At 34.6% G+C, this 25,841-nt stretch overlaps 1 protein-coding gene across 1 annotated transcript in view; it reads right to left on the reverse strand.

The window, feature by feature from the left end:
- Nucleotides 1-1,170: 1,170 nt before the first annotated feature.
- LOC137423499 (glutamate receptor ionotropic, kainate 2) overlaps nucleotides 1,171-25,841 on the reverse strand; it is a 469,702-nt gene continuing 445,031 nt past the window's right edge. Inside the window, exon 14 of the mRNA XM_078773570.1 lies at nucleotides 1,171-1,193. Coding sequence (XP_078629696.1) covers nucleotides 1,171-1,193 — 23 coding nt within the window. The remainder of the gene's footprint in view (nucleotides 1,194-25,841) is intronic.

The following is a 25,841-nucleotide window of genomic DNA, read 5'->3' on the forward strand; positions in this document are numbered from 1 at the left end:
AAAATATTTGATGACTTGATTGAGATGCCAGATGATCAACAGTTCAGCTTGTACATCAGTGGTGATCCTGGGACTGGAAAAACGTACCTGATCAATACACTCATTCAAGCACTGTGGGTGAAACACATGAAATCAGGTGTAGATCTAAACAAGGAGCTTCTATTGGTCATGTCACCAACAGCTGCTGCAGCCAAGCACCTGAAATCAGGGGATACAATCCATGGGAAGTTGAAAATGATGGGTGGTGAAAACTTTGAACGACTTCTGAACTTTTCAAGTGAGGCCAAGCTTGCAAACGACTTCTTGCAAGTAAAGATAATAATTCTTGATGAAATAAGTATGGTGGGAAGTAATTTGTTTTTCAAGATAAATCAAAGGTTGGAACAGATTCTTGGAAAACAAGATGGACCGTTTGCAGGTTTGAGCATAATAATAACTGGTGATTTATTACAACTACCACCTGTTCTAGACAAGCGAATATTTGAAACACCTACAATCAGAGCACGTGCAAATTTTACAGCTGTGAATACATGGAAACGATACATCAGAATGTATATGCTAACTCAGAAAATGAGATCTAAAGATGACATTGCTTTCTCTGAACTTCAGACACGTATAGGTAGGGACGAAGTAACATATGAAGACATAGAGGTCCTCAAATCTCGGGTTAAGGAATGTCCAACGAGAAATGAAAATGCTTGGTACAAAGATAGGAAGCAAGTTTTGATTGCAAAAACACATGAGGTCAAGGATGCTTTTAATGATGAACAGATTCAGAGGCTACATGGAGATTCGTATATTTTACCAGCAAAAGATATTCCAAGTAAGAAAAGTTATGTTATGCCTGATCTCAGCAAAGCTAACGAAACACAACTCAAGGGTCTTCCAAATCTTCTTCACCTAAAGAGTGGTGCACCTATTAAAATTACAAGCAACATCAATAAAGTTGACAAGATAACTAATGGCACATTTGGTTATGTAGTTGATGTGGATACCAAAAATAGCATTGTTTGGTGTAGGTTTGATGATGATACCGGTGTCATGACAAGAAGTATCTGCAACGCTAAGTGTAGCCTAGACAGGTATGCAGTACCGATAAAGCCATTGAAGGAGATTGTAACATGGAAAAAATCAACAGAGAGAGTAAGTTTTCGGCGGACTCAATATCCATTAGTACTTGCATATGCCATTACCTGCAATGCAGCACAAGGAATCACGAGAGACAGAGTTATGGTCGACTACACAACAAAATGTCAAAGTTTTACAAGACAACATGGTTGTTTCTTTGTTGCTGTCAGTCGGTCAAGAACTTTAGAAGGTGTGTTTCTGAAGAATTTTCAAAGAGGTTATATTTATTGTCATCCATCTGTAAAACAAGAATTAGCTCGACTGGAAGCATCTGCTGTTCATGAATGTTCACCCAAATTTTTGGATGAGAAGGCATTCGAGTGCTCAAAGGATGATATGGTGTTAACTGATTACAAGGTTTCATATATCAATATTAACGGTTTGCAAGATGCTGATCATCTTGAATGTTTAAGAAAAGATAATAATTTAGGGTTTTCTGATTTATTGTGCATAGCTGAGACCAAACTAGGACCTGATGTAGACAATTCAATGATTGCACTTGAAGATTTCGAAATAGTTGAAAGAATCGATGTTTCGTCGAAATCAATGGGATTAGTCATTTACAAGAAAAAGAATACAGATTTAGTTTGGCTTTCATGCTCAGGCTTTAAACTAGCTTCAGGAAAAGGTCAAATAATCATATGTAAGTTAAATGTAGCCTTAATTATGTTCCTCTACCTTCACCCAAAATATGAAAGAAGTGATCTCGCAGATCTTACGAACTTCATTGGAGCAACTGAATGCAATTCAAATGCAAAGATTATAATGGGTGACTTCAATATGGATACTCTCTCAGGTCTTACACATAAGGAAGATCATTTGAAGTACATTTGTGAAAGTACTGGGTGTGTTCAAGCTTTGAAAGCCATGACACATATAAATGGAGGACAACTAGACCATATCCTATTGGATTCGAAATTTCCCTTTACATTTGTTTCTAGTTGCTTCACTAATTTTTATAGTGACCACAAAGCTATATCAGTGCGATTTTCTACCAGTGAAGGAGTTACAGCAAGGAAAGACAAAGTCAATGTTTGAAGAGGAGTAAGAAAGTGAATGTGGTTGTACCAACAAGCTTTCAAAGCAGTTACATAATATATAAATGGAGGACAACAAGACCATATCCTATTGCGTTCTTCATTTCCCTTTACATTTGTTTTTCGTTGCTTTACTATTTTTCATGGTGACCACAAAGCTACATCAGTATGATTTTCTACCAGTTATATAGTTGTTGTTATGTGGAAAGTAAAGGGTTGTGAGTTATGTAGAAAGTAAATGTTTGAAGAGGATTAAGAAACTGAATGTGGTTATACCAATATTGTACATGATGGACAGAGAGAAGTTGCTCTAAAACAAAAATGTTTCGAAACACAGTCTGTGATTCTTGATGATACTACCATGGTTCTGGAATTGTTTGAATTTATGACCATTTTTGCATGCTAGAGAGAGGTTTGGTAGATTCCTCCAATAGCAGTATGTTCCTCCAATACCTACTAAGAGGTATTGCGTATGCTGTTACCTGTTATCTGTGTTTGCTACATTGTTACCTGTTATTGTACACCGCTCCTTTCCTATGCCATCTCCAGGCATTGCAAATCGTCATTGCTGGGCACCGAAGGGGGCTCGGCAGTGACGCACGCTGAAAGAGAGTACTCAGTTTTCACTCTGGTTTCTTGTTTGTTTGTTTGTTTGTTTTCTTTCTTGGTTGTCCGGGCGATATCTCAGCCATCCTTTGAGCTAGGAAGCTGAAATTTTGGCACAATAGTGAGAAAGTCCTTTGTCAAAAACGGTATTTTTTTTTTTTGATTAATCAATAAATTAAGGAGTTATTTAATTATTAGCGATTAATTAAGTTCTTATTTAATTAATTAAATTTCCTTTCTCTTCTGACCATTAACTCAGGCACCTTTTGAGTTAGGAAGCTGATATTTGGACATGCCAATGACCAGGTGATTTGGCTGCAAATGATATTTTTGATTTATTAATTAATCAATTAATCGATTAATTATTTAATTATTCGATTAATGACAAAAAAATTTTTTTTTTTTAAAGTTACAGATTCTGATGAAATAGTGGTAGTTTATGTGTTCTCTGACCAAATTGATTAATAATTTAATTTTTTATGATTATTATTTATTTATATTCATTATTAATCATTTATTTATTTTCTTTCTCATTTGGCCAATATCTCAGGCACCTTTTGAGCTGGGAAGCTAATATTTGGACATGAGTGACCAAGTGATGTGGCTATCAAGGATATTTTTGATTTATTGATTAATCATTTCATCTATTAATTATTTATTGATTAATCGATTAATTATTTATTGAGTAATCAATGAATTTTTTATAAATGACTTATTTAATTAAATTTCTAAAAGATACATCTTCGGATGAAGCACCAGTGGTTTAGTTATGCGATTAGCCAATTGATTATGAAAATATTTTGTGATAATCTTTTATTGATTTTAATTATACAATTAATCAATCAATTAGTGTACACCTCTCCCTCCCAATGCAGCCTCAATGAGCTGCACTGCGGTATTGCCGGGCGCCGGAGGCGCCCCGGCAATGCCGCGCTGCAGCATATTTAATTATTTGGCATGGGGCGGTGTACTTTGAATGTATGTGTACTTGTCTGTACTTGTTTCACTCCTGTTATTATGCTCTATGGGTGAACAACTGAACATATGAGTCATTTTGCTATGCATTGAAAATGTGGACAATTTGCCAACTTACGTCATTTCAATAAATATAATACCAAATCGTTATGGTCTTTTTTGTACAACAGCCCCTCCCAATTCTGTTTCAAGGTGCCACATGGTGACATCGGCAGGCACTTTAGTTGCCCGCCGATGTCACTCTCAGAAGTATTATTTGTGCACATTTACCTCAGAAGTGCATTTGTACACAATGCACGCAGTGCAGCATCAACGGACGCCAAAGTGCATTGTGCACCTCTCCCTCCCAATACAGTCTCTATGAGCTGCACTGCGGTATTGCCGGGCGCCTTCGGCGCCCCGGCAATGCCGCGCTGCAGCATATTTAATTATTTGGCATGGGGCGTTGTACTTTGAATGTATGTGTACTTGTTTGTTGTACACCGCTCCTTTCCTATGCCATCTCCAGGCATTGCAAATCGTCATTGCTGGGCACCGAAGGGGGCTCGGCAGTGACGCACGCTGAAAGAGAGTACTCAGTTTTCACTCTGGTTTCTTGTTTGTTTGTTTTCTTGGTTGTTTGTTTGTTGTACACCGCTCCTTTCCTATGCCATCTCCAGGCATTGCAAATCGTCATTGCTGGGCACCGAAGGGGGCTCGGCAGTGACGCACGCTGAAAGAGAGTACTCAGTTTTCACTCTGGTTTCTTGTTTGTTGTACACCGCTCCTTTCCTATGCCATCTCCAGGCATTGCAAATCGTCATTGCCGGGCACCAAAGGGGGCTCGGCAGTGACGCACGCTGAAAGAGAGTACTCAGTTTTCACTCTGGTTTCTTGTTTGTTTGTTTTCTTGGTTGTTTGTTTGTTGTACACCGCTCCTTTCCTATGCCATCTCCAGGCATTGCAAATCGTCATTGCCGGGCACCAAAGGGGGCTCGGCAGTGACGCACGCTGAAAGAGAGTACTCAGTTTTCACTCTGGTTTCTTGCTTTCTTTCTTGCTTTCTTGGTTGTCCGGACGATATCTCAGCCATCCTTTGAGCTAGGAAGCTGAAATTTCGGCACAGTAGTGAGCAAGTCCTTTGTCAAATACGGTATTTTTTGTTTTTTGAATAATCAATTAATTGAGGAGTTATTTAATTATTAGCGTTTAATTAAGTACTTATTTAATTAATTAAATTTCATTTCTCTTCTGACCATTATTAACTCAGGCACCTTTTGAGTTAGGAAGCTGATATTTGGACATGCCAATGACCAGGTGATTTGGCTGCAAAAGATATTTTTGATTTATTAATTAATCAATTAATCGATTAATTATTTAATTATTCGATTAATGACCAAAAAAATTTTTTTTTTTTAGTTACAGATTCTGATGAAATAGTGGTAGTTTATGTGTTCTCTGACCAAATTGATTACTAATTTAATTTTTTTATGATTATTATTTATTTATTTTCATTATTAATCATTTATTTATTTTCTTTCTCATTTGGCCAATATCTCAGGCACCTTTTGAGCTGGGAAGCTAATATTTGGACATGAGTGACCAAGTGATGTGGCTATCAAGGATATTTTTGATTTATTGATTAATCATTTCATCTATTAATTATTTATTGATTAATCGATTAATTATTTATTGAGTAATCAATTAATTATTTAATTTTTTATAAATGACTTATTTAATTAAATTTCTAAAAGACACATCTTCGGATGAAGCACTAATGGTTTAGTTATGCGATTAGCCAATTGATTATGAAAATATTTTGTGATAATCTTTTATTGATTTTAATAATACAATTAATCAATCAATTAGTGTACACCTCTCCCTCCCAATGCAGCCTCAATGAGCTGCACTGCGGTATTGCCGGGCGCCGGAGGCGCCCCGGCAATGCCGCGCTGCAGCATATTTAATTATTTGGCATGGGGCGGTGTACTTTGAATGTATGTGTACTTGTTTGTTTTCTTTCTTGGTTGTCCGGACGATATCTCAGCCATCCTTTGAGCTAGGAAGCTGAAATTTCGGCACAGTAGTGAGCAAGTCCTTTGTCAAATACGGTATTTTTTGTTTTTTGAATAATCAATTAATTGAGGAGTTATTTAATTATTAGCGTTTAATTAAGTACTTATTTAATTAATTAAATTTCATTTCTCTTCTGACCATTATTAACTCAGGCACCTTTTGAGTTAGGAAGCTGATATTTGGACATGCCAATGACCAGGTGATTTGGCTGCAAAGGATATTTTTGATTTATTAATTAATCAATTAATCGATTAATTATTTAATTATTCGATTAATGACAAAAAAAAATTTTTTTTTAAAGTTACAGATTCTGATGAAATAGTGGTAGTTTATGTGTTCTCTGACCAAATTGATTAACAAGTACACATACATTCAAAGTACACCGCCCCATGCCAAATAATTAAATATGCTGCAGCGCGGCATTGCCGGGGCGCCTCCGGCGCCCGGCAATACCGCAGTGCAGCTCATTGAGGCTGCATTGGGAGGGAGAGGTGTACACTAATTGATTGATTAATTGTATAATTAAAATCAATAAAAGATTATCACAAAATATTTTCATAATCAATTGGCTAATCGCATAACTAAACCAGTAGTGCTTCATCCGAAGATGTATCTTTTAGAAATTTAATTAAATAAGTCATTTATAAAAAATTAAATAATTAATTGATTACTCAATAAATAATTAATCGATTAATCAATAAATACTTAATAGATGAAATGATTAATCAATAAATCAAAAATATCCTTGATAGCCACATCACTTGGTCACTCATGTCCAAATATTAGCTTCCCAGCTCAAAAGGTGCCTGAGATATTGGCCAAATGAGAAAGAAAATAAATAAATGATTAATAATGAAAATAAATAAATAATAATCATAAAAAAATTAAATTATTAATCAATTTGGTCAGAGAACACATAAACTACCACTATTTCATCAGAATCTGTAACTTTAAAAAAAAAATTTTTTTTGTCATTAATCGAATAATTAAATAATTAATCGATTAATTGATTAATTAATAAATCAAAAATATCCTTTGCAGCCAAATCACCTGGTCATTGGCATGTCCAAATATCAGCTTCCTAACTCAAAAGGTGCCTGAGTTAATAATGGTCAGAAGAGATATGAAATTTAATTAATTAAATAAGTACTTAATTAAACGCTAATAATTAAATAACTCCTCAATTAATTGATTATTCAAAAAACAAAAAATACCGTATTTGACAAAGGACTTGCTCACTACTGTGCCGAAATTTCAGCTTCCTAGCTCAAAGGATGGCTGAGATATCGTCCGGACAACCAAGAAAGAAAACAAACAAACAAGAAAGAAACCAGAGTGAAAACTGAGTACAGTGGGACCTCTAAATCCGAATTTAATTCGTTCCAGCGGAAGTTCGGATTGGGAAAAGTTCGGAATTAGAAACTATTTTCCTCATTAGAAATAATGGAAAGTGAATTAATCCGTTCCTGGACCCCAAAAATCCATTATCAAGACACTGTTAACTGCAAATACACATGATTCAAGGTAAAATAAGATGAGTAAATGCCCTAAATATCAAATAATAATAACTAGAACGGGCACTCGGTAGAGCGCATACCTTCGCCGCAGCTACTGTTCTGTACTTGGCATGGGAGTGTAGGGAACAGAACAGTGAACAGTTTGGTGCTGATTTCATGCAAATCGGATAAGAATTGACCGAGTTATGACAAATAAAAATACGATTTTGACCTTTTCGTGACCTTGACCTTGACCTTTGACCCGATTGCTCCCAAAATCTAATCAAATGTGTCCCGTATAATAACCAATCATCCCACCAAATTTCATGCAATTCGGTTGAATACTTTTTGAGTTATGCGAATAACATACACACACACACACACACACACACACAGACATACAAACAAGTACAATATGTATGAAATTTTAATGTGATTGTGCTATTTTTAGAAATGATAACCTTCCGCTTTTGCGAAGGTAATTAACCTGAAATTGCAGACAGAATGATTTATTTTATCTGAGAAGCTAAACGAATCTTCTTCTTCTTTAGTACCTCAAACTTTATGTGAAATGCGATCGATTTTTAAAAATCAGAATTTGAGCAAATCTGTTTCATTCGTCTGTTAATATGCCTCCCCGATTGACAAATCTGCAATTTGAATTTCATTTGAGGTTGAAATGATTGCGGGAGATCGCGTTATAGTGATGACGTCTTGGATGGACATCCTCTTCTTCAGTCGCTCATAACTTTGAGTGAAATACGATCGAGTTAAAAATAGTCAGAATTTGAGCAAATCTGTTTCATTCGTTTGTTAATATGCCTCATCTCTTGACAAATCTGCAATTATAATTTTTTTTGAGGTTGAAATGATCGCGGGAGATTGCGTTATAGTGATGACGTCCTGGATGGACATCTTCTTCTTCAGTCGCGCATAACTTTGAGTGAAATACGATCGAGTTAAAAATAGTCAGAATTTGAGCAAATCTGTTTCATTCGTTTGTTAATATGCCTCATCTATTGTCAAATCTGCAATTATAATTTTTTTTGAGGTTGAAATGATCGCGGGAGATCGCGTTATAGTGATGACGTCCTGGATGGACATCTTCTTCTTCAGTCGCTCATAACTTTGAGTGAAATACGATCGAGTTAAAAATAGTCAGAATTTGAGCAAATCTGTTTCCCAAAATCTAATCAAATGTGTCCCGTATAATAACCAATCATCCCACCAAATTTCATGCAATTCGGTTGAATACTTTTTGAGTTATGCGATTAACATACACACACACAGACATACAAATAAATACACAGCGATCAAAACATAACCTTCCGCTTTTGCGAAGGTAATAATAATAACAAGAAATAAATGTACTAACATGAAAATAACTGCATTTACCTTAGTGGAGAGTTCTGATGGTGCATGTGGAAGCTGGAGAGGAGGAAGGAGGGAGAGGGTTTTATTGCTTGGAAGGTGAGGCACCTTCCAAGCTAACATCAGATGACTGTGCTTCTGGTGTTTGCTCTCTTTGTCTCTTAACACCACTTGTAGAGGGTTGGGGCTCACTAGGCTTGCTTTCTTTAGAGAACCACCTCTCCAAAGTTGCCTGGTGTTGGCGACTTTTCTTAATTTTTCTGAAGTGGTCAATCACATTGTCACCGAACAAGTTAATGCTCCTGTTAACCACTGCTTTATTAGGGTGCCACCTTTCAACAATGGCCTGTGTTTTAGACCAATGGAAGCACAGTTCTTTAATTTCAGCACTGGAAATGTTACCACTAGCTCCCTCTTCCTCCTCTGAATAAATTTCCACTGCCACTTCTTCTTGCTGCATCTTGTGGAGGTGCTGAAGTTCTTCTGTGGTGAGTTCCTTGTTGTGATCCTCCACTAACTCCTCCACATCCTCTTCACTCACCTCCAAGCCCATGGACTGACCCAATGCTACAATAGCAGGCACAATAGGTTCTTCAAAGCCTTCAAAATCTCGACGCTCGCGGCGGGAAATATGAACGACGCTAACGCTATGTTGGCGGTTCGGTTATAGAAATACATTCGGAATTAGGGACAAAATTTTCTCGAATTTACGGTTCGGAATTAGAGTAGTTCGAGATGAGGGGCGTTCGGAATTAGGGGTCACTACTGTACTCTCTTTCAGCGTGCGTCACTGCCGAGCCCCCTTTGGTGCCCGGCAATGACGATTTGCAATGCCTGGAGATGGCATAGGAAAGGAGCGGTGTACAATAATTTAATTTTTTTATGATTATTGTACACCGCTCCTTTCCTATGCCACCTCCAGGCATTGCAAATCGTCATTGCCGGGCACCGAAGGGGGCTCGGCAGTGACGCACGCTGAAAGAGAGTACTCAGTTTTCACTCTGGTTTCTTGTTGTACACCGCTCCTTTCCTATGCCATCTCCAGGCATTGCAAATCGTCATTGCCGGGCACCAAAGGGGGCTCGGCAGTGACGCACGCTGAAAGAGAGTACTCAGTTTTCACTCTGGTTTCTTGTTTGTTTTCTTGCTTGTTGTACACCGCTCCTTTCCTATGCCATCTCCAGGCATTGCAAATCGTCATTGCCGGGCACCAAAGGGGGCTCGGCAGTGACGCACGCTGAAAGAGAGTACTCAGTTTTCACTCTGGTTTCTTGTTTGTTTGTTTTCTTTCTTGTTTGTTTTCTTTCTTGGTTGTCCGGACGATATCTCAGCCATCCTTTGAGCTAGGAAGCTGAAATTTCGGCACAGTCGTGAGCAAGTCCTTTGTCAAATACGGTATTTTTTGTTTTTTGAATAATCAATTAATTGAGGAGTTATTTAATTATTAGCGTTTAATTAAGTACTTATTTAATTAATTAAATTTCATTTCTCTTCTGACCATTATTAACTCAGGCACCTTTTGAGTTAGGAAGCTGATATTTGGACATGCCAATGACCAGGTGATTTGGCTGCAAAGGATATTTTTGATTTATTAATTAATCAATTAATCGATTAATTATTTAATTATTCGATTAATGACCCAAAAAAATTTTTTTTTTAAGTTACAGATTCTGATGAAATAGTGGTAGTTTATGTGATCTCTGACCGAATTGATTAATAATTTAATTTTTTTATGATTATTATTTATTTATTTTCATTATTAATCATTTATTTATTTTCTTTCTCATTTGGCCAATATCTCAGGCACCTTTTGAGCTGGGAAGCTAATATTTGGACATAAGTGACCAAGTGATGTGGCTATCAAGGATATTTTTGATTTATTGATTAATCATTTCATCTATTAATTATTTATTGATTAATCGATTAATTATTTATTGAGTAATCAATTAATTATTTAATTTTTTATAAATGACTTATTTAATTAAATTTCTAAAAGATACATCTTCGGATGAAGCACTAGTGGTTTAGTTATGCGATTAGCCAATTGATTATGAAAATATTTTGTGATAATCTTTTATTGATTTTAATTATACAATTAATCAATCAATTAGTGTACACCTCTCCCTCCCAATGCAGCCTTAATGAGCTGCACTGCGGTATTGCCGGGCGCCGGAGGCGCCCCGGCAATGCCGCGCTGCAGCATATTTAATTATTTGGCATGGGGCGGTGTACTTTGAATGTATGTGTACTTGTTTGTTTTCTTTCTTGGTTGTCCGGACGATATCTCAGCCATCCTTTGAGCTAGGAAGCTGAAATTTCGGCACAGTAGTGAGCAAGTCCTTTGTCAAATACGGTATTTTTTGTTTTTTGAATAATCAATTAATTGAGGAGTTATTTAATTATTAGCGTTTAATTAAGTACTTATTTAATTAATTAAATTTCATTTCTCTTCTGACCATTATTAACTCAGGCACCTTTTGAGTTAGGAAGCTGATATTTGGACATGCCAATGACCAGGTGATTTGGCTGCAAAGGATATTTTTGATTTATTAATTAATCAATTAATCGATTAATTATTTAATTATTCGATTAATGACAAAAAAATTTTTTTTTTTAAAGTTACAGATTCTGATGAAATAGTGGTAGTTTATGTGTTCTCTGACCAAATTGATTAATAATTTAATTTTTTTATGATTATTATTTATTTATTTTCATTATTAATCATTTATTTATTTTCTTTCTCATTTGGCCAATATCTCAGGCACCTTTTGAGCTGGGAAGCTAATATTTGGACATGAGTGACCAAGTGATGTGGCTATCAAGGATATTTTTGATTTATTGATTAATCATTTCATCTATTAAGTATTTATTGATTAATCGATTAATTATTTATTGAGTAATCAATTAATTATTTAATTTTTTATAAATGACTTATTTAATTAAATTTCTAAAAGATACATCTTCGGATGAAGCACTAGTGGTTTAGTTATGCGATTAGCCAATTGATTATGAAAATATTTTGTGATAATCTTTTATTGATTTTAATTATACAATTAATCAATCAATTAGTGTACACCTTTCACTCCCAATGCAGCCTCAATGAGCTGCACTGCGGTATTGCCGGGCGCCGGAGGCGCCCCGGCAATGCCGCGCTGCAGCATATTCAATTATTTGGCATGGGGCGGTGTACTTTGAATGTATTTGTACTTGTTTGTTTTCTTGTTTGTTTTCTTTCTTGTTTTCTTGGTTGTCCGGACGATATCTCAGCCATCCTTTGAGCTAGGAAGCTGAAATTTCGGCACAGTAGTGAGCAAGTCCTTTGTCAAATACGGTATTTTTTGTTTTTTGAATAATCAATTAATTGAGGAGTTATTTAATTATTAGCGTTTAATTAAGTACTTATTTAATTAATTAAATTTCATTTCTCTTCTGACCATTATTAACTCAGGCACCTTTTGAGTTAGGAAGCTGATATTTGGACATGCCAATGACCAGGTGATTTGGCTGCAAAGGATATTTTTGATTTATTAATTAATCAATTAATCGATTAATTATTGTACACCGCTCCTTTCCTATGCCACCTCCAGGCATTGCAAATCGTCATTGCCGGGCACCGAAGGGGGCTCGGCAGTGACGCACGCTGAAAGAGAGTACTCAGTTTTCACTCTGGTTTCTTGTTTGTTTTCTTGTTTGTTTTCTTGTTTGTTTTCTTTCTTGTTTTCTTGGTTGTCCGGGCGATATCTCAGCCATCCTTTGAGCTAGGAAGCTGAAATTTCGGCACAGTAGTGAGCAAGTCCTTTGTCAAATACGGTATTTTTTGTTTTTTGAATAATCAATTAATTGAGGAGTTATTTAATTATTAGCGTTTAATTAAGTACTTATTTAATTAATTAAATTTCATTTCTCTTCTGACCATTATTAACTCAGGCACCTTTTGAGTTAGGAAGCTGATATTTGGACATGCCAATGACCAGGTGATTTGGCTGCAAAGGATATTTTTGATTTATTAATTAATCAATTAATCGATTAATTATTTAATTATTCGATTAATGACAAAAAAATTTTTTTTTTTAAAGTTACAGATTCTGATGAAATAGTGGTAGTTTATGTGTTCTCTGACCAAATTGATTAATAATTTAATTTTTTTATGATTATTATTTATTTATTTTCATTATTAATCATTTATTTATTTTCTTTCTCATTTGGCCAATATCTCAGGCACCTTTTGAGCTGGGAAGCTAATATTTGGACATGAGTGACCAAGTGATGTGGCTATCAAGGATATTTTTGATTTATTGATTAATCATTTCATCTATTAATTATTTATTGATTAATCGATTAATTATTTATTGAGTAATCAATTAATTATTTAATTTTTTATAAATGACTTATTTAATTAAATTTCTAAAAGATACATCTTCGGATGAAGCACTAGTGGTTTAGTTATGCGATTAGCCAATTGATTATGAAAATATTTTGTGATAATCTTTTATTGATTTTAATTATACAATTAATCAATCAATTAGTGTACACCTCTCCCTCCCAATGCAGCCTCAATGAGCTGCACTGCGGTATTGCCGGGCGCCAGAGGCGCCCCGGCAATGCCGCGCTGCAGCATATTTAATTATTTGGCATGGGGCGGTGTACTTTGAATGTATTTGTACTTGTTTAATTATTCGATTAATGACAAAAAAAATTTTTTTTTTAAAGTTACAGATTCTGATGAAATAGTGGTAGTTTATGTGTTCTCTGACCAAATTGATTAATAATTTAATTTTTTTATGATTATTATTTATTTATTTTCATTATTGTACACCGCTCCTTTCCTATGCCATCTCCAGGCATTGCAAATCGTCATTGCCGGGCACCAAAGGGGGCTCGGCAGTGACGCACGCTGAAAGAGAGTACTCAGTTTTCACTCTGGTTGTTTGCTTTCTTTCTTGGTTGTCCGGACGATATCTCAGCCATCCTTTGAGCTAGGAAGCTGAAATTTCGGCACAGTCGTGAGCAAGTCCTTTGTCAAATACGGTATTTTTTGTTTTTTGAATAATCAATTAATTGAGGAGTTATTTAATTATTAGCGTTTAATTAAGTACTTATTTAATTAATTAAATTTCATTTCTCTTCTGACCATTATTAACTCAGGCACCTTTTGAGTTAGGAAGCTGATATTTGGACATGCCAATGACCAGGTGATTTGGCTGCAAAGGATATTTTTGATTTATTAATTAATCAATTAATCGATTAATTATTTAATTATTCGATTAATGACCCCAAAAATTTTTTTTTTAAGTTACAGATTCTGATGAAATAGTGGTAGTTTATGTGTTCTCTGACCAAATTGATTACCAATTTAATTTTTTTATGATTATTATTTATTTATTTTCATTATTAATCATTTATTTATTTTCTTTCTCATTTGGCCAATATCTCAGGCACCTTTTGAGCTGGGAAGCTAATATTTGGACATAAGTGACCAAGTGATGTGGCTATCAAGGATATTTTTGATTTATTGATTAATCATTTCATCTATTAATTATTTATTGATTAATCGATTAATTATTTATTGAGTAATCAATTAATTATTTAATTTTTTATAAATGACTTATTTAATTAAATTTCTAAAAGATACATCTTCGGATGAAGCACTAGTGGTTTAGTTATGCGATTAGCCAATTGATTATGAAAATATTTTGTGATAATCTTTTATTGATTTTAATTATACAATTAATCAATCAATTAGTGTACACCTCTCCCTCCCAATGCAGCCTCAATGAGCTGCACTGCGGTATTGCCGGGCGCCGGAGGCGCCCCGGCAATGCCGCGCTGCAGCATATTTAATTATTTGGCATGGGGCGGTGTACTTTGAATGTATGTGTACTTGTTAATCATTTATTTATTTTCTTTCTCATTTGGCCAATATCTCAGGCACCTTTTGAGCTGGGAAGCTAATATTTGGACATGAGTGACCAAGTGATGTGGCTATCAAGGATATTTTTGATTTATTGATTAATCATTTCATCTATTAATTATTTATTGATTAATCGATTAATTATTTATTGAGTAATCAATTAATTATTTAATTTTTTATAAATGACTTATTTAATTAAATTTCTAAAAGATACATCTTCGGATGAAGCACTAGTGGTTTAGTTATGCGATTAGCCAATTGATTATGAAAATATTTTGTGATAATCTTTTATTGATTTTAATTATACAATTAATCAATCAATTAGTGTACACCTCTCCCTCCCAATGCAGCCTCAATGAGCTGCACTGCGGTATTGCCGGGCGCCAGAGGCGCCCCGGCAATGCCGCGCTGCAGCATATTTAATTATTTGGCATGGGGCGGTGTACTTTGAATGTATTTGTACTTGTTATTTATTTATTTTCATTATTAATCATTTATTTATTTTCTTTCTCATTTGGCCAATATCTCAGGCACCTTTTGAGCTGGAAAGCTAATATTTGGACATGAGTGACCAAGTGATGTGGCTATCAAGGATATTTTTGATTTATTGATTAATCATTTCATCTATTAATTATTTATTGATTAATCGATTAATTATTTATTGAGTAATCAATTAATTATTTAATTTTTTATAAATGACTTATTTAATTAAATTTCTAAAAGATACATCTTCGGATGAAGCACTAGTGGTTTAGTTATGCGATTAGCCAATTGATTATGAAAATATTTTGTGATAATCTTTTATTGATTTTAATTATACAATGAATCAATCAATTAGTGTACACCCCTCCCTCCCAATGCAGCCTTAATGAGCTGCACTGCGGTATTGCCGGGCGCCAGAGGCGCCCCGGCAATGCCGCGCTGCAGCATATTTAATTATTTGGCATGGGGCGGTGTACTTTGAATGTATGTGTACTTGTTGTACACCGCTCCTTTCCTATGCCATCTCCAGGCATTACAAATCGTCATTGACGGGCACCAAAGGGGGCTCGGCAGTGACGCACGCTGAAAGAGAGTACTCAGTTTTCACTCTGGTTTCTTTCTTGTTTGTTTGTTTTCTTGTTTGTTTGTCCGGGCGATATCTCAGCCATCCTTTGAGCTAGGAAGCTGAAATTTCGGCACAGTAGTGAGCAAGTCCTTTGTCAAATACGGTATTTTTTGTTTTTTGAATAATCAATTAATTGAGGAGTTATTTAATTATTAGCGTTTAATTAAGTACTTATTTAATTAATTAAATTTCATTTCTCTTCTGACCATTATTAACTCAGGCACCTTTTGAGTTAGGAAGCTGATATTTGGACATGCCAATGACCAGGTGATTTGGCTGCAAAGGATATTTTTGATTTATTAATTAATCAATTAATCGATTAATTATTTAATTATTCGATTAATGACAAAAAAAAATTTTTTTTTAAGTTACAGATTCTGATGAAATAGTGGTAGTTTATGTGTTCTCTGACCAAATTGGTTAATAATTTAATTTTTTTATGATTATTATTTATTTATTTTCATTATTAATCATTTATTTATTTTCTTTCTCATTTGGCCAATATCTCAGGCACCTTTTGAGCTGGGAAGCTAATATTTGGACATGAGTGACCAAGTGATGTGGCTATCAAGGATATTTTTTATTTATTGATTAATCATTTCATCTATTAAGTATTTATTGATTAATCGATTAATTATTTATTGAGTAATCAATTAATTATTTAATTTTTTATAAATGACTTATTTAATTAAATTTCTAAAAGATACATCTTTGGATGAAGCACTACTGGTTTAGTTATGCGATTAGCCAATTGATTATGAAAATATTTTGTGATAATCTTTTATTGATTTTAATTAAACAATTAATCAATCAATTAGTGTACACCTCTCCCTCCCAATGCAGCCTCAATGAGCTGCACTGCGGCATTGCCGGGCGCCTGAGGCGCCCCGGCAATGCCGCGCTGCAGCATATTGAATTATTTGGCATGGGGCGGTGTACTTTGAATGTATGTGTACTTGTTTGTTTTCTTGTTTGTTTGTTTGTTGTACACCGCTCCTTTCCTATGCCATCTCCAGGCATTGCAAATCGTCATTGCCGGGCACCAAAGGGGGCTCGGCAGTGACGCACGCTGAAAGAGAGTACAGTGGGACCTCTAATTCCGAATTTAATTCGTTCCAGCGGCAGTTCGGATTGGGAAAAGTTCGGAATTAGAAACTATTTTCCTCATAAGAAATAATGGAAAGTGAATTAATCCGTTCCTGGACCCCAAAAACCCATTATCAAGACACTGTTAACTGCAAATACACATGATTCAAGGTAAAATAAGATGAGTAAATGCCCTAAATATCAAATAATAATAATAATAAAAACAAGAAATAAATGTACTAACATGAAAATAACTGCATTTACCTTAGTGGAGAGTTCTGATGGTGCATGTGGAAGCCGGAGAGGAGGAAGGAGGGAGAGGGTTTTATTGCTTGGAAGGTGAGGCACCTTCCAAGCTAACATCAGATGACTGTGCTTCTGGTGTTTGCTCTCTTTGTCTCTTAACACCACTTGTAGAGGGTTGGGGCTCACCAGGCTTACTTTCTTTAGAGAACCACCTCTCCAAAGTTGCCTGGTGTTGGCGACTTTTCTTAATTTTTCTGAAGTGGTCAATCACATTGTCACTGAACAGGTTAATGCTCCTGTTAACCACTGCTTTATTAGGGTGCCACTTTTCAACAATGGAAATATGAACGACGCTAACGCTATGTTGGCGGTTCGGTTATAGAAATACATTCGGAATTAGGGACAAAATTTTCTCGAATTTACGGTTCGGAATTAGAGTAGTTCGAGATGAGGGGCGTTCGGAATTAGGGGTCACTACTGTACTCAGTTTTCACTCTGGTTTCTTGTTTGTTTTCTTGGTTGTCCGGGCGATATCTCAGCCATCCTTTGAGCTAGGAAGCTGAAATTTCGGCACAGTAGTGAGCAAGTCCTTTGTCAAATACGGTATTTTTTGTTTTTTGAATAATCAATTAATTGAGGAGTTATTTAATTATTAGCGTTTAATTAAGTACTTATTTAATTAATTAAATTTCATTTCTCTTCTGACCATTATTAACTCAGGCACCTTTTGAGTTAGGAAGCTGATATTTGGACATGCCAATGACCAGGTGATTTGGCTGCAAAGGATATTTTTGATTTATTAATTAATCAATTAATCGATTAATTATTTAATTATTCGATTAATGACAAAAAATTTTTTTTTTTTAAAGTTACAGATTCTGATGAAATAGTGGTAGTTTATGTGTTCTCTGACCAAATTGATTAATAATTTAATTTTTTTATGATTATTATTTATTTATTTTCATTATTAATCATTTATTTATTTTCTTTCTCATTTGGCCAATATCTCAGGCACCTTTTGAGCTGGGAAGCTAATATTTGGACATGAGTGACCAAGTGATGTGGCTATCAAGGATATTTTTGATTTATTGATTAATCATTTCATCTATTAAGTATTTATTGATTAATCGATTAATTATTTATTGAGTAATCAATTAATTATTTAATTTTTTATAAATGACTTCTTTAATTAAATTTCTAAAAGATACATCTTCGGATGAAGCACTACTGGTTTAGTTATGCGATTAGCCAATTGATTATGAAAATATTTTGTGATAATCTTTTATTGATTTTAATTATACAATTAATCAATCAATTAGTGTACACCTCTCCCTCCCAATGGAGCCTCAATGAGCTGTACTGCGGTATTGCCGGGCGCCAGAGGCGCCCCGGCAATGCCGCGCTGCAGCATATTTAATTATTTGGCATGGGGCGGTGTACTTTGAATGTATGTGTACTTGTTTGTTTTCTTTCTTGGTTGTCCGGGCGATATCTCAGCCATCCTTTGAGCTAGGAAGCTGAAATTTTGGCACAATAGTGAGAAAGTCCTTTTCAAAAACGGTATTTTTTTTTTTTGATTAATCAATAAATTAAGGAGTTATTTAATTATTAGCGATTAATTAAGTTCTTATTTAATTAATTAAATTTCCTTTCTCTTCTGACCATTAACTCAGGCACCTTTTGAGTTAGGAAGCTGATATTTGGACATGCCAATGACCAGGTGATTTGGCTGCAAATGATATTTTTGATTTATTAATTAATCAATTAATCGATTAATTATTTAATTATTCGATTAATGACAAAAAAATTTTTTTTTTTTAAAGTTACAGATTCTGATGAAATAGTGGTAGTTTATGTGTTCTCTGACCAAATTGATTAATAATTTAATTTTTTTATGATTATTATTTATTTATATTCATTATTAATCATTTATTTATTTTCTTTCTCATTTGGCCAATATCTCAGGCACCTTTTGAGCTGGGAAGCTAATATTTGGACATGAGTGACCAAGTGATGTGGCTATCAAGGATATTTTTGATTTATTGATTAATCATTTCATCTATTAATTATTTATTGATTAATCGATTAATTATTTATTGAGTAATCAATGAATTTTTTATAAATGACTTATTTAATTAAATTTCTAAAAGATACATCTTCGGATGAAGCACCAGTGGTTTAGTTATGCGATTAGCCAATTGATTATGAAAATATTTTGTGATAATCTTTTATTGATTTTAATTATACAATTAATCAATCAATTAGTGTACACCTCTCCCTCCCAATGCAGCCTCAATGAGCTGCACTGCGGTATTGCCGGGCGCCGGAGGCGCCCCGGCAATGCCGCGCTGCAGCATATTTAATTATTTGGCATGGGGCGGTGTACTTTGAATGTATGTGTACTTGTTGTACACCGCTCCTTTCCTATGCCATCTCCAGGCATTGCAAATCGTCATTGCCGGGCACCAAAGGGGGCTCGGCAGTGACGCACGCTGAAAGAGAGTACTCAGTTTTCACTCTGGTTTCTTGTTTGTTTTCTTGGTTGTCCGGGCGATATCTCAGCCATCCTTTGAGCTAGGAAGCTGAAATTTCGGCACAGTAGTGAGCAAGTCCTTTGTCAAATACGGTATTTTTTGTTTTTTGAATAATCAATTAATTGAGGAGTTATTTAATTATTAGCGTTTAATTAAGTACTTATTTAATTAATTAAATTTCATTTCTCTTCTGACCATTATTAACTCAGGCACCTTTTGAGTTAGGAAGCTGATATTTGGACATGCCAATGACCAGGTGATTTGGCTGCAAAGGATATTTTTGATTTATTAATTAATCAATTAATCGATTAATTATTTAATTATTCGATTAATGACAAAAAATTTTTTTTTTTTAAAGTTACAGATTCTGATGAAATAGTGGTAGTTTATGTGTTCTCTGACCAAATTGATTAATAATTTAATTTTTTTATGATTATTATTTATTTATTTTCATTATTAATCATTTATTTATTTTCTTTCTCATTTGGCCAATATCTCAGGCACCTTTTGAGCTGGGAAGCTAATATTTGGACATGAGTGACCAAGTGATGTGGCTATCAAGGATATTTTTGATTTATTGATTAATCATTTCATCTATTAAGTATTTATTGATTAATCGATTAATTATTTATTGAGTAATCAATTAATTATTTAATTTTTTATAAATGACTTCTTTAATTAAATTTCTAAAAGATACATCTTCGGATGAAGCACTACTGGTTTAGTTATGCGATTAGCCAATTGATTATGAAAATATTTTGTGATAATCTTTTATTGATTTTAATTATACAATTAATCAATCAATTAGTGTACACCTCTCCCTCCCAATGGAGCCTCAATGAGCTGTACTGCGGTATTGCCGGGCGCCAGAGGCGCCCCGGCAATGCCGCGCTGCAGCATATTTAATTATTTGGCATGGGGCGGTGTACTTTGAATGTATGTGTACTTGTTTGTTTTCTTTCTTGGTTGTCCGGACGATATCTCAGCCATCCTTTGAGCTAGGAAGCTGAAATTTCGGCACAGTAGTGAGCAAGTCCTTTGTCAAATACGGTATTTTTTGTTTTTTGAATAATCAATTAATTGAGGAGTTATTTAATTATTAGCGTTTAATTAAGTACTTATTTAATTAATTAAATTTCATTTCTCTTCTGACCATTATTAACTCAGGCAGCTTTTGAGTTAGGAAGCTGATATTTGGACATGCCAATGACCAGGTGATTTGGCTGCAAAGGATATTTTTGATTTATTAATTAATCAATTAATCGATTAATTATTTAATTATTCGATTAATGACAAAAAAATTTTTTTTTTTAAAGTTACAGATTCTGATGAAATAGTGGTAGTTTATGTGTTCTCTGACCAAATTGATTAATAATTTAATTTTTTTATGATTATTATTTATTTATTTTCATTATTAATCATTTATTTATTTTCTTTCTCATTTGGCCAATATCTCAGGCACCTTTTGAGCTGGAAAGCTAATATTTGGACATGAGTGACCAAGTGATGTGGCTATCAAGGATATTTTTGATTTATTGATTAATCATTTCATCTATTAATTATTTATTGATTAATCGATTAATTATTTATTGAGTAATCAATTAATTATTTAATTTTTTATAAATGACTTATTTAATTAAATTTCTAAAAGATACATCTTCGGATGAAGCACTAGTGGTTTAGTTATGCGATTAGCCAATTGATTATGAAAATATTTTGTGATAATCTTTTATTGATTTTAATTATACAATTAATCAATCAATTAGTGTACACCCCTCCCTCCCAATGCAGCCTTAATGAGCTGCACTGCGGTATTGCCGGGCGCCAGAGGCGCCCCGGCAATGCCGCGCTGCAGCATATTTAATTATTTGGCATGGGGCGGTGTACTTTGAATGTATGTGTACTTGTTGTACACCGCTCCTTTCCTATGCCACCTCCAGGCATTGCAAATCGTCATTGCCGGGCACCGAAGGGGGCTCGGCAGTGACGCACGCTGAAAGAGAGTACTCAGTTTTCACTCTGGTTTCTTGTTGTACACCGCTCCTTTCCTATGCCATCTCCAGGCATTGCAAATCGTCATTGACGGGCACCAAAGGGGGCTCGGCAGTGACGCACGCTGAAAGAGAGTACTCAGTTTTCACTCTGGTTTCTTTCTTGTTTGTTTGTTTTCTTGTTTGTTTGTCCGGGCGATATCTCAGCCATCCTTTGAGCTAGGAAGCTGAAATTTCGGCACAGTAGTGAGCAAGTCCTTTGTCAAATACGGTATTTTTTGTTTTTTGAATAATCAATTAATTGAGGAGTTATTTAATTATTAGCGTTTAATTAAGTACTTATTTAATTAATTAAATTTCATTTCTCTTCTGACCATTATTAACTCAGGCACCTTTTGAGTTAGGAAGCTGATATTTGGACATGCCAATGACCAGGTGATTTGGCTGCAAAGGATATTTTTGATTTATTAATTAATCAATCAATCGATTAATTATTTAATTATTCGATTAATGACAAAAAAAATTTTTTTTTAAGTTACAGATTCTGATGAAATAGTGGTAGTTTATGTGTTCTCTCACCAAATTGGTTAATAATTTAATTTTTTTATGATTATTATTTATTTATTTTCATTATTAATCATTTATTTATTTTCTTTCTCATTTGGCCAATATCTCAGGCACCTTTTGAGCTGGGAAGCTAATATTTGGACATGAGTGACCAAGTGATGTGGCTATCAAGGATATTTTTTATTTATTGATTAATCATTTCATCTATTAAGTATTTATTGATTAATCGATTAATTATTTATTGAGTAATCAATTAATTATTTAATTTTTTATAAATGACTTATTTAATTAAATTTCTAAAAGATACATCTTCGGATGAAGCACTACTGGTTTAGTTATGCGATTAGCCAATTGATTATGAAAATATTTTGTGATAATCTTTTATTGATTTTAATTATACAATTAATCAATCAATTAGTGTACACCTCTCCCTCCCAATGCAGCCTCAATGAGCTGCACTGCGGTATTGCCGGGTGCCGGAGGCGCCCCGGCAATGCCGCGCTGCAGCATATTTAATTATTTGGCATGGGGCGGTGTACTTTGAATGTATGTGTACTTGTTTGTTTTCTTGTTTGTTTTCTTTCTTGTTTTCTTGGTTGTCCGGGCGATATCTCAGCCATCCTTTGAGCTAGGAAGCTGAAATTTCGGCACAGTAGTGAGCAAGTCCTTTGTCAAATACGGTATTTTTTGTTTTTTGAATAATCAATTAATTGAGGAGTTATTTAATTATTAGCGTTTAATTAAGTACTTATTTAATTAATTAAATTTCATTTCTCTTCTGACCATTATTAACTCAGGCACCTTTTGAGTTAGGAAGCTGATATTTGGACATGCCAATGACCAGGTGATTTGGCTGCAAAGGATATTTTTGATTTATTAATTAATCAATTAATCGATTAATTATTTAATTATTCGATTAATGACAAAAAATTTTTTTTTTTTAAAGTTACAGATTCTGATGAAATAGTGGTAGTTTATGTGTTCTCTGACCAAATTGATTAATAATTTAATTTTTTTATGATTATTATTTATTTATTTTCATTATTAATCATTTATTTATTTTCTTTCTCATTTGGCCAATATCTCAGGCACCTTTTGAGCTGGGAAGCTAATATTTGGACATGAGTGACCAAGTGATGTGGCTATCAAGGATATTTTTGATTTATTGATTAATCATTTCATCTATTAATTATTTATTGATTAATCGATTAATTATTTATTGAGTAATCAATTAATTATTTAATTTTTTATAAATGACTTATTTAATTAAATTTCTAAAAGATACATCTTCGGATGAAGCACTAGTGGTTTAGTTATGCGATTAGCCAATTGATTATGAAAATATTTTGTGATAATCTTTTATTGATTTTAATTATACAATTAATCAATCAATTAGTGTACACCTCTCCCTCCCAATGCAGCCTCAATGAGCTGCACTGCGGTATTGCCGGGCGCCAGAGGCGCCCCGGCAATGCCGCGCTGCAGCATATTTAATTATTTGGCATGGGGCGGTGTACTTTGAATGTATTTGTACTTGTTTTCTTTCTTGTTTTCTTTCTTTCTTGGTTGTCCGGGCGATATCTCAGCCATCCTTTGAGCTAGGAAGCTGAAATTTCGGCACAGTAGTGAGCAAGTCCTTTGTCAAAAACGGTATTTTTTTTTTTTGATTAATCAATAAATTGAGGAGTTATTTAATTATTAGCGATTAATTAAGTACTTATTTAATTAATCAAATTTCCTTTCTCTTCTGACCATTAACTCAGGCACCTTTTGAGTTAGGAAGCTGATATTTGGACATGCCAATGACCAGGTGATTAGACTGCAAAGGATATTTTTGATTTATTAATTAATCAATTAATCGATTAATTATTTAATTATTCGATTAATGACAAAAAAAATTTTTTTTAAAGTTACAGATTCTGATGAAATAGTGGTAGTTTATGTGTTCTCTGACCAAATTGATTAATAATTTAATTTTTTTATGATTATTATTTATTTATTTTCATTATTAATCATTTATTTATTTTCTTTCTCATTTGGCCAATATCTCAGGCACCTTTTGAGCTGGGAAGCTAATATTTGGACATGAGTGACCAAGTGATGTGGCTATCAAGGATATTTTTGATTTATTGATTAATCATTTCATCTATTAATTATTTATTGATTAATCGATTAATTATTTATTGAGTAATCAATTAATTTTTTAATTTTTTATAAATGACTTATTTAATTAAATTTCTAAAAGATACATCTTCGGATGAAGCACTAGTGGTTTAGTTATGCGATTAGCCAATTGATTATGAAAATATTTTGTGATAATCTTTTATTGATTTTAATTATACAATTAATCAATCAATTAGTGTACACCTCTCCCTCCCAATGCAGCCTCAATGAGCTGCACTGCGGTATTGCCGGGCGCCAGAGGCACCCCGGCAATGCCGCGCTGCAGCATATTTAATTATTTGGCATGGGGCGGTGTACTTTGAATGTATGTGTACTTGTTTTCTTTCTTGTTTGTTTGCTTTCTTGTTTGTTTGTCTGGGCGATATCTCAGCCATCCTTTGAGCTAGGAAGCTGAAATTTCGGCACAATTGTGAGCAAGTCCTTTTTCAAAAACGGTATTTTTTGTTTTTTGATTAATCAATTAATTGAGGAGTTATTTAATTTTTAGCAATTAATTTATTATTAGTGATCAGTGCTAGACTATGGATTTTTATGTTAAGAAAATAGGCCTTTTATGTTTTGAAAAGCGGAAATATATTTTTTTTATGTGAAAAATTCCCGAAATATTTTTTTCCCCCGTTTTATTCATTTTTTATTATTACCAAGTTTTTCAGAAATCAGTCAAAAAAAGAACAAAAAATGGTAAGCTTTTTTCTGCACAACATTAAGCACTCTGGGCTAGTAAACAGGTAAAATATGATGTTCAGGTACCTTTATTGCAACCGCATTGTTTGATAAGTAGAGGACTAGAAGAAATTGACAAGACCCTTTTAGGAACGGTTAAAGTAGGTGTTTGAAATCATTATCTTGGTAATGTTCTCCTTGGTGAGGCGGTGTCGGCGGTCGGTGAGGACGTTTCTGTAGACGGAGAAGGACCTTTCCACGTCGACACTGACGATGGGGCAGTACCTCAAGAGGGGGATGTCGGCAAGCTTGACTCCAGCCGGCACACCAACCTCAGATCCGTGCTGATCTCCATCCAGGATCAAAGCCACTGTCCTCAGCACACCAATGTCGGGATTGCGCTGCAGCACCACCTTGAACTTGGTGAACAGGATCTCCTTACGGCAGCCTCGGATCTTTTCGAGCTCCTCCTTGGCCTGATCAAGGAGCTGGAAGGCCTTGGCCAGCTCCATGCCGGCCTCCTCCAGCTGCTTAAGGATCTTCGGGATGAACGACACGTGGGCATTTAAGAAGACCAAACTGAGCTTGATGTCCGCCTTTCCGAACAGGTCCTTGGCACTCCGGATTGCCATCGCGTCGTCATCGTTCAGCTGGTCCACAATGTCCTTGACGGCCTCGAAGTGCTCGGCGTAAAACACCACGGCGTCGATCCACGTCCCCCACCGAGTCAGAATGGGCTCCGGGGGGAGAGAAAGATTGGGCTGCTGCTCCTTCCAAAGGACAACACGCAACGGGGCTTTGACGAACACCTTCTTCGTCGTGGCAATCAGGTCGTTGATGTCCTTGAACATTTCTCGGACTGTCTCGCAGACACGGTGGAGCG

Source organism: Myxine glutinosa, chromosome 3, assembly GCF_964187855.1.
Source record: "Myxine glutinosa chromosome 3, kmMyxGlut1.1, whole genome shotgun sequence".
Lineage (NCBI taxonomy): Eukaryota > Metazoa > Chordata > Myxini > Myxiniformes > Myxinidae > Myxine > Myxine glutinosa.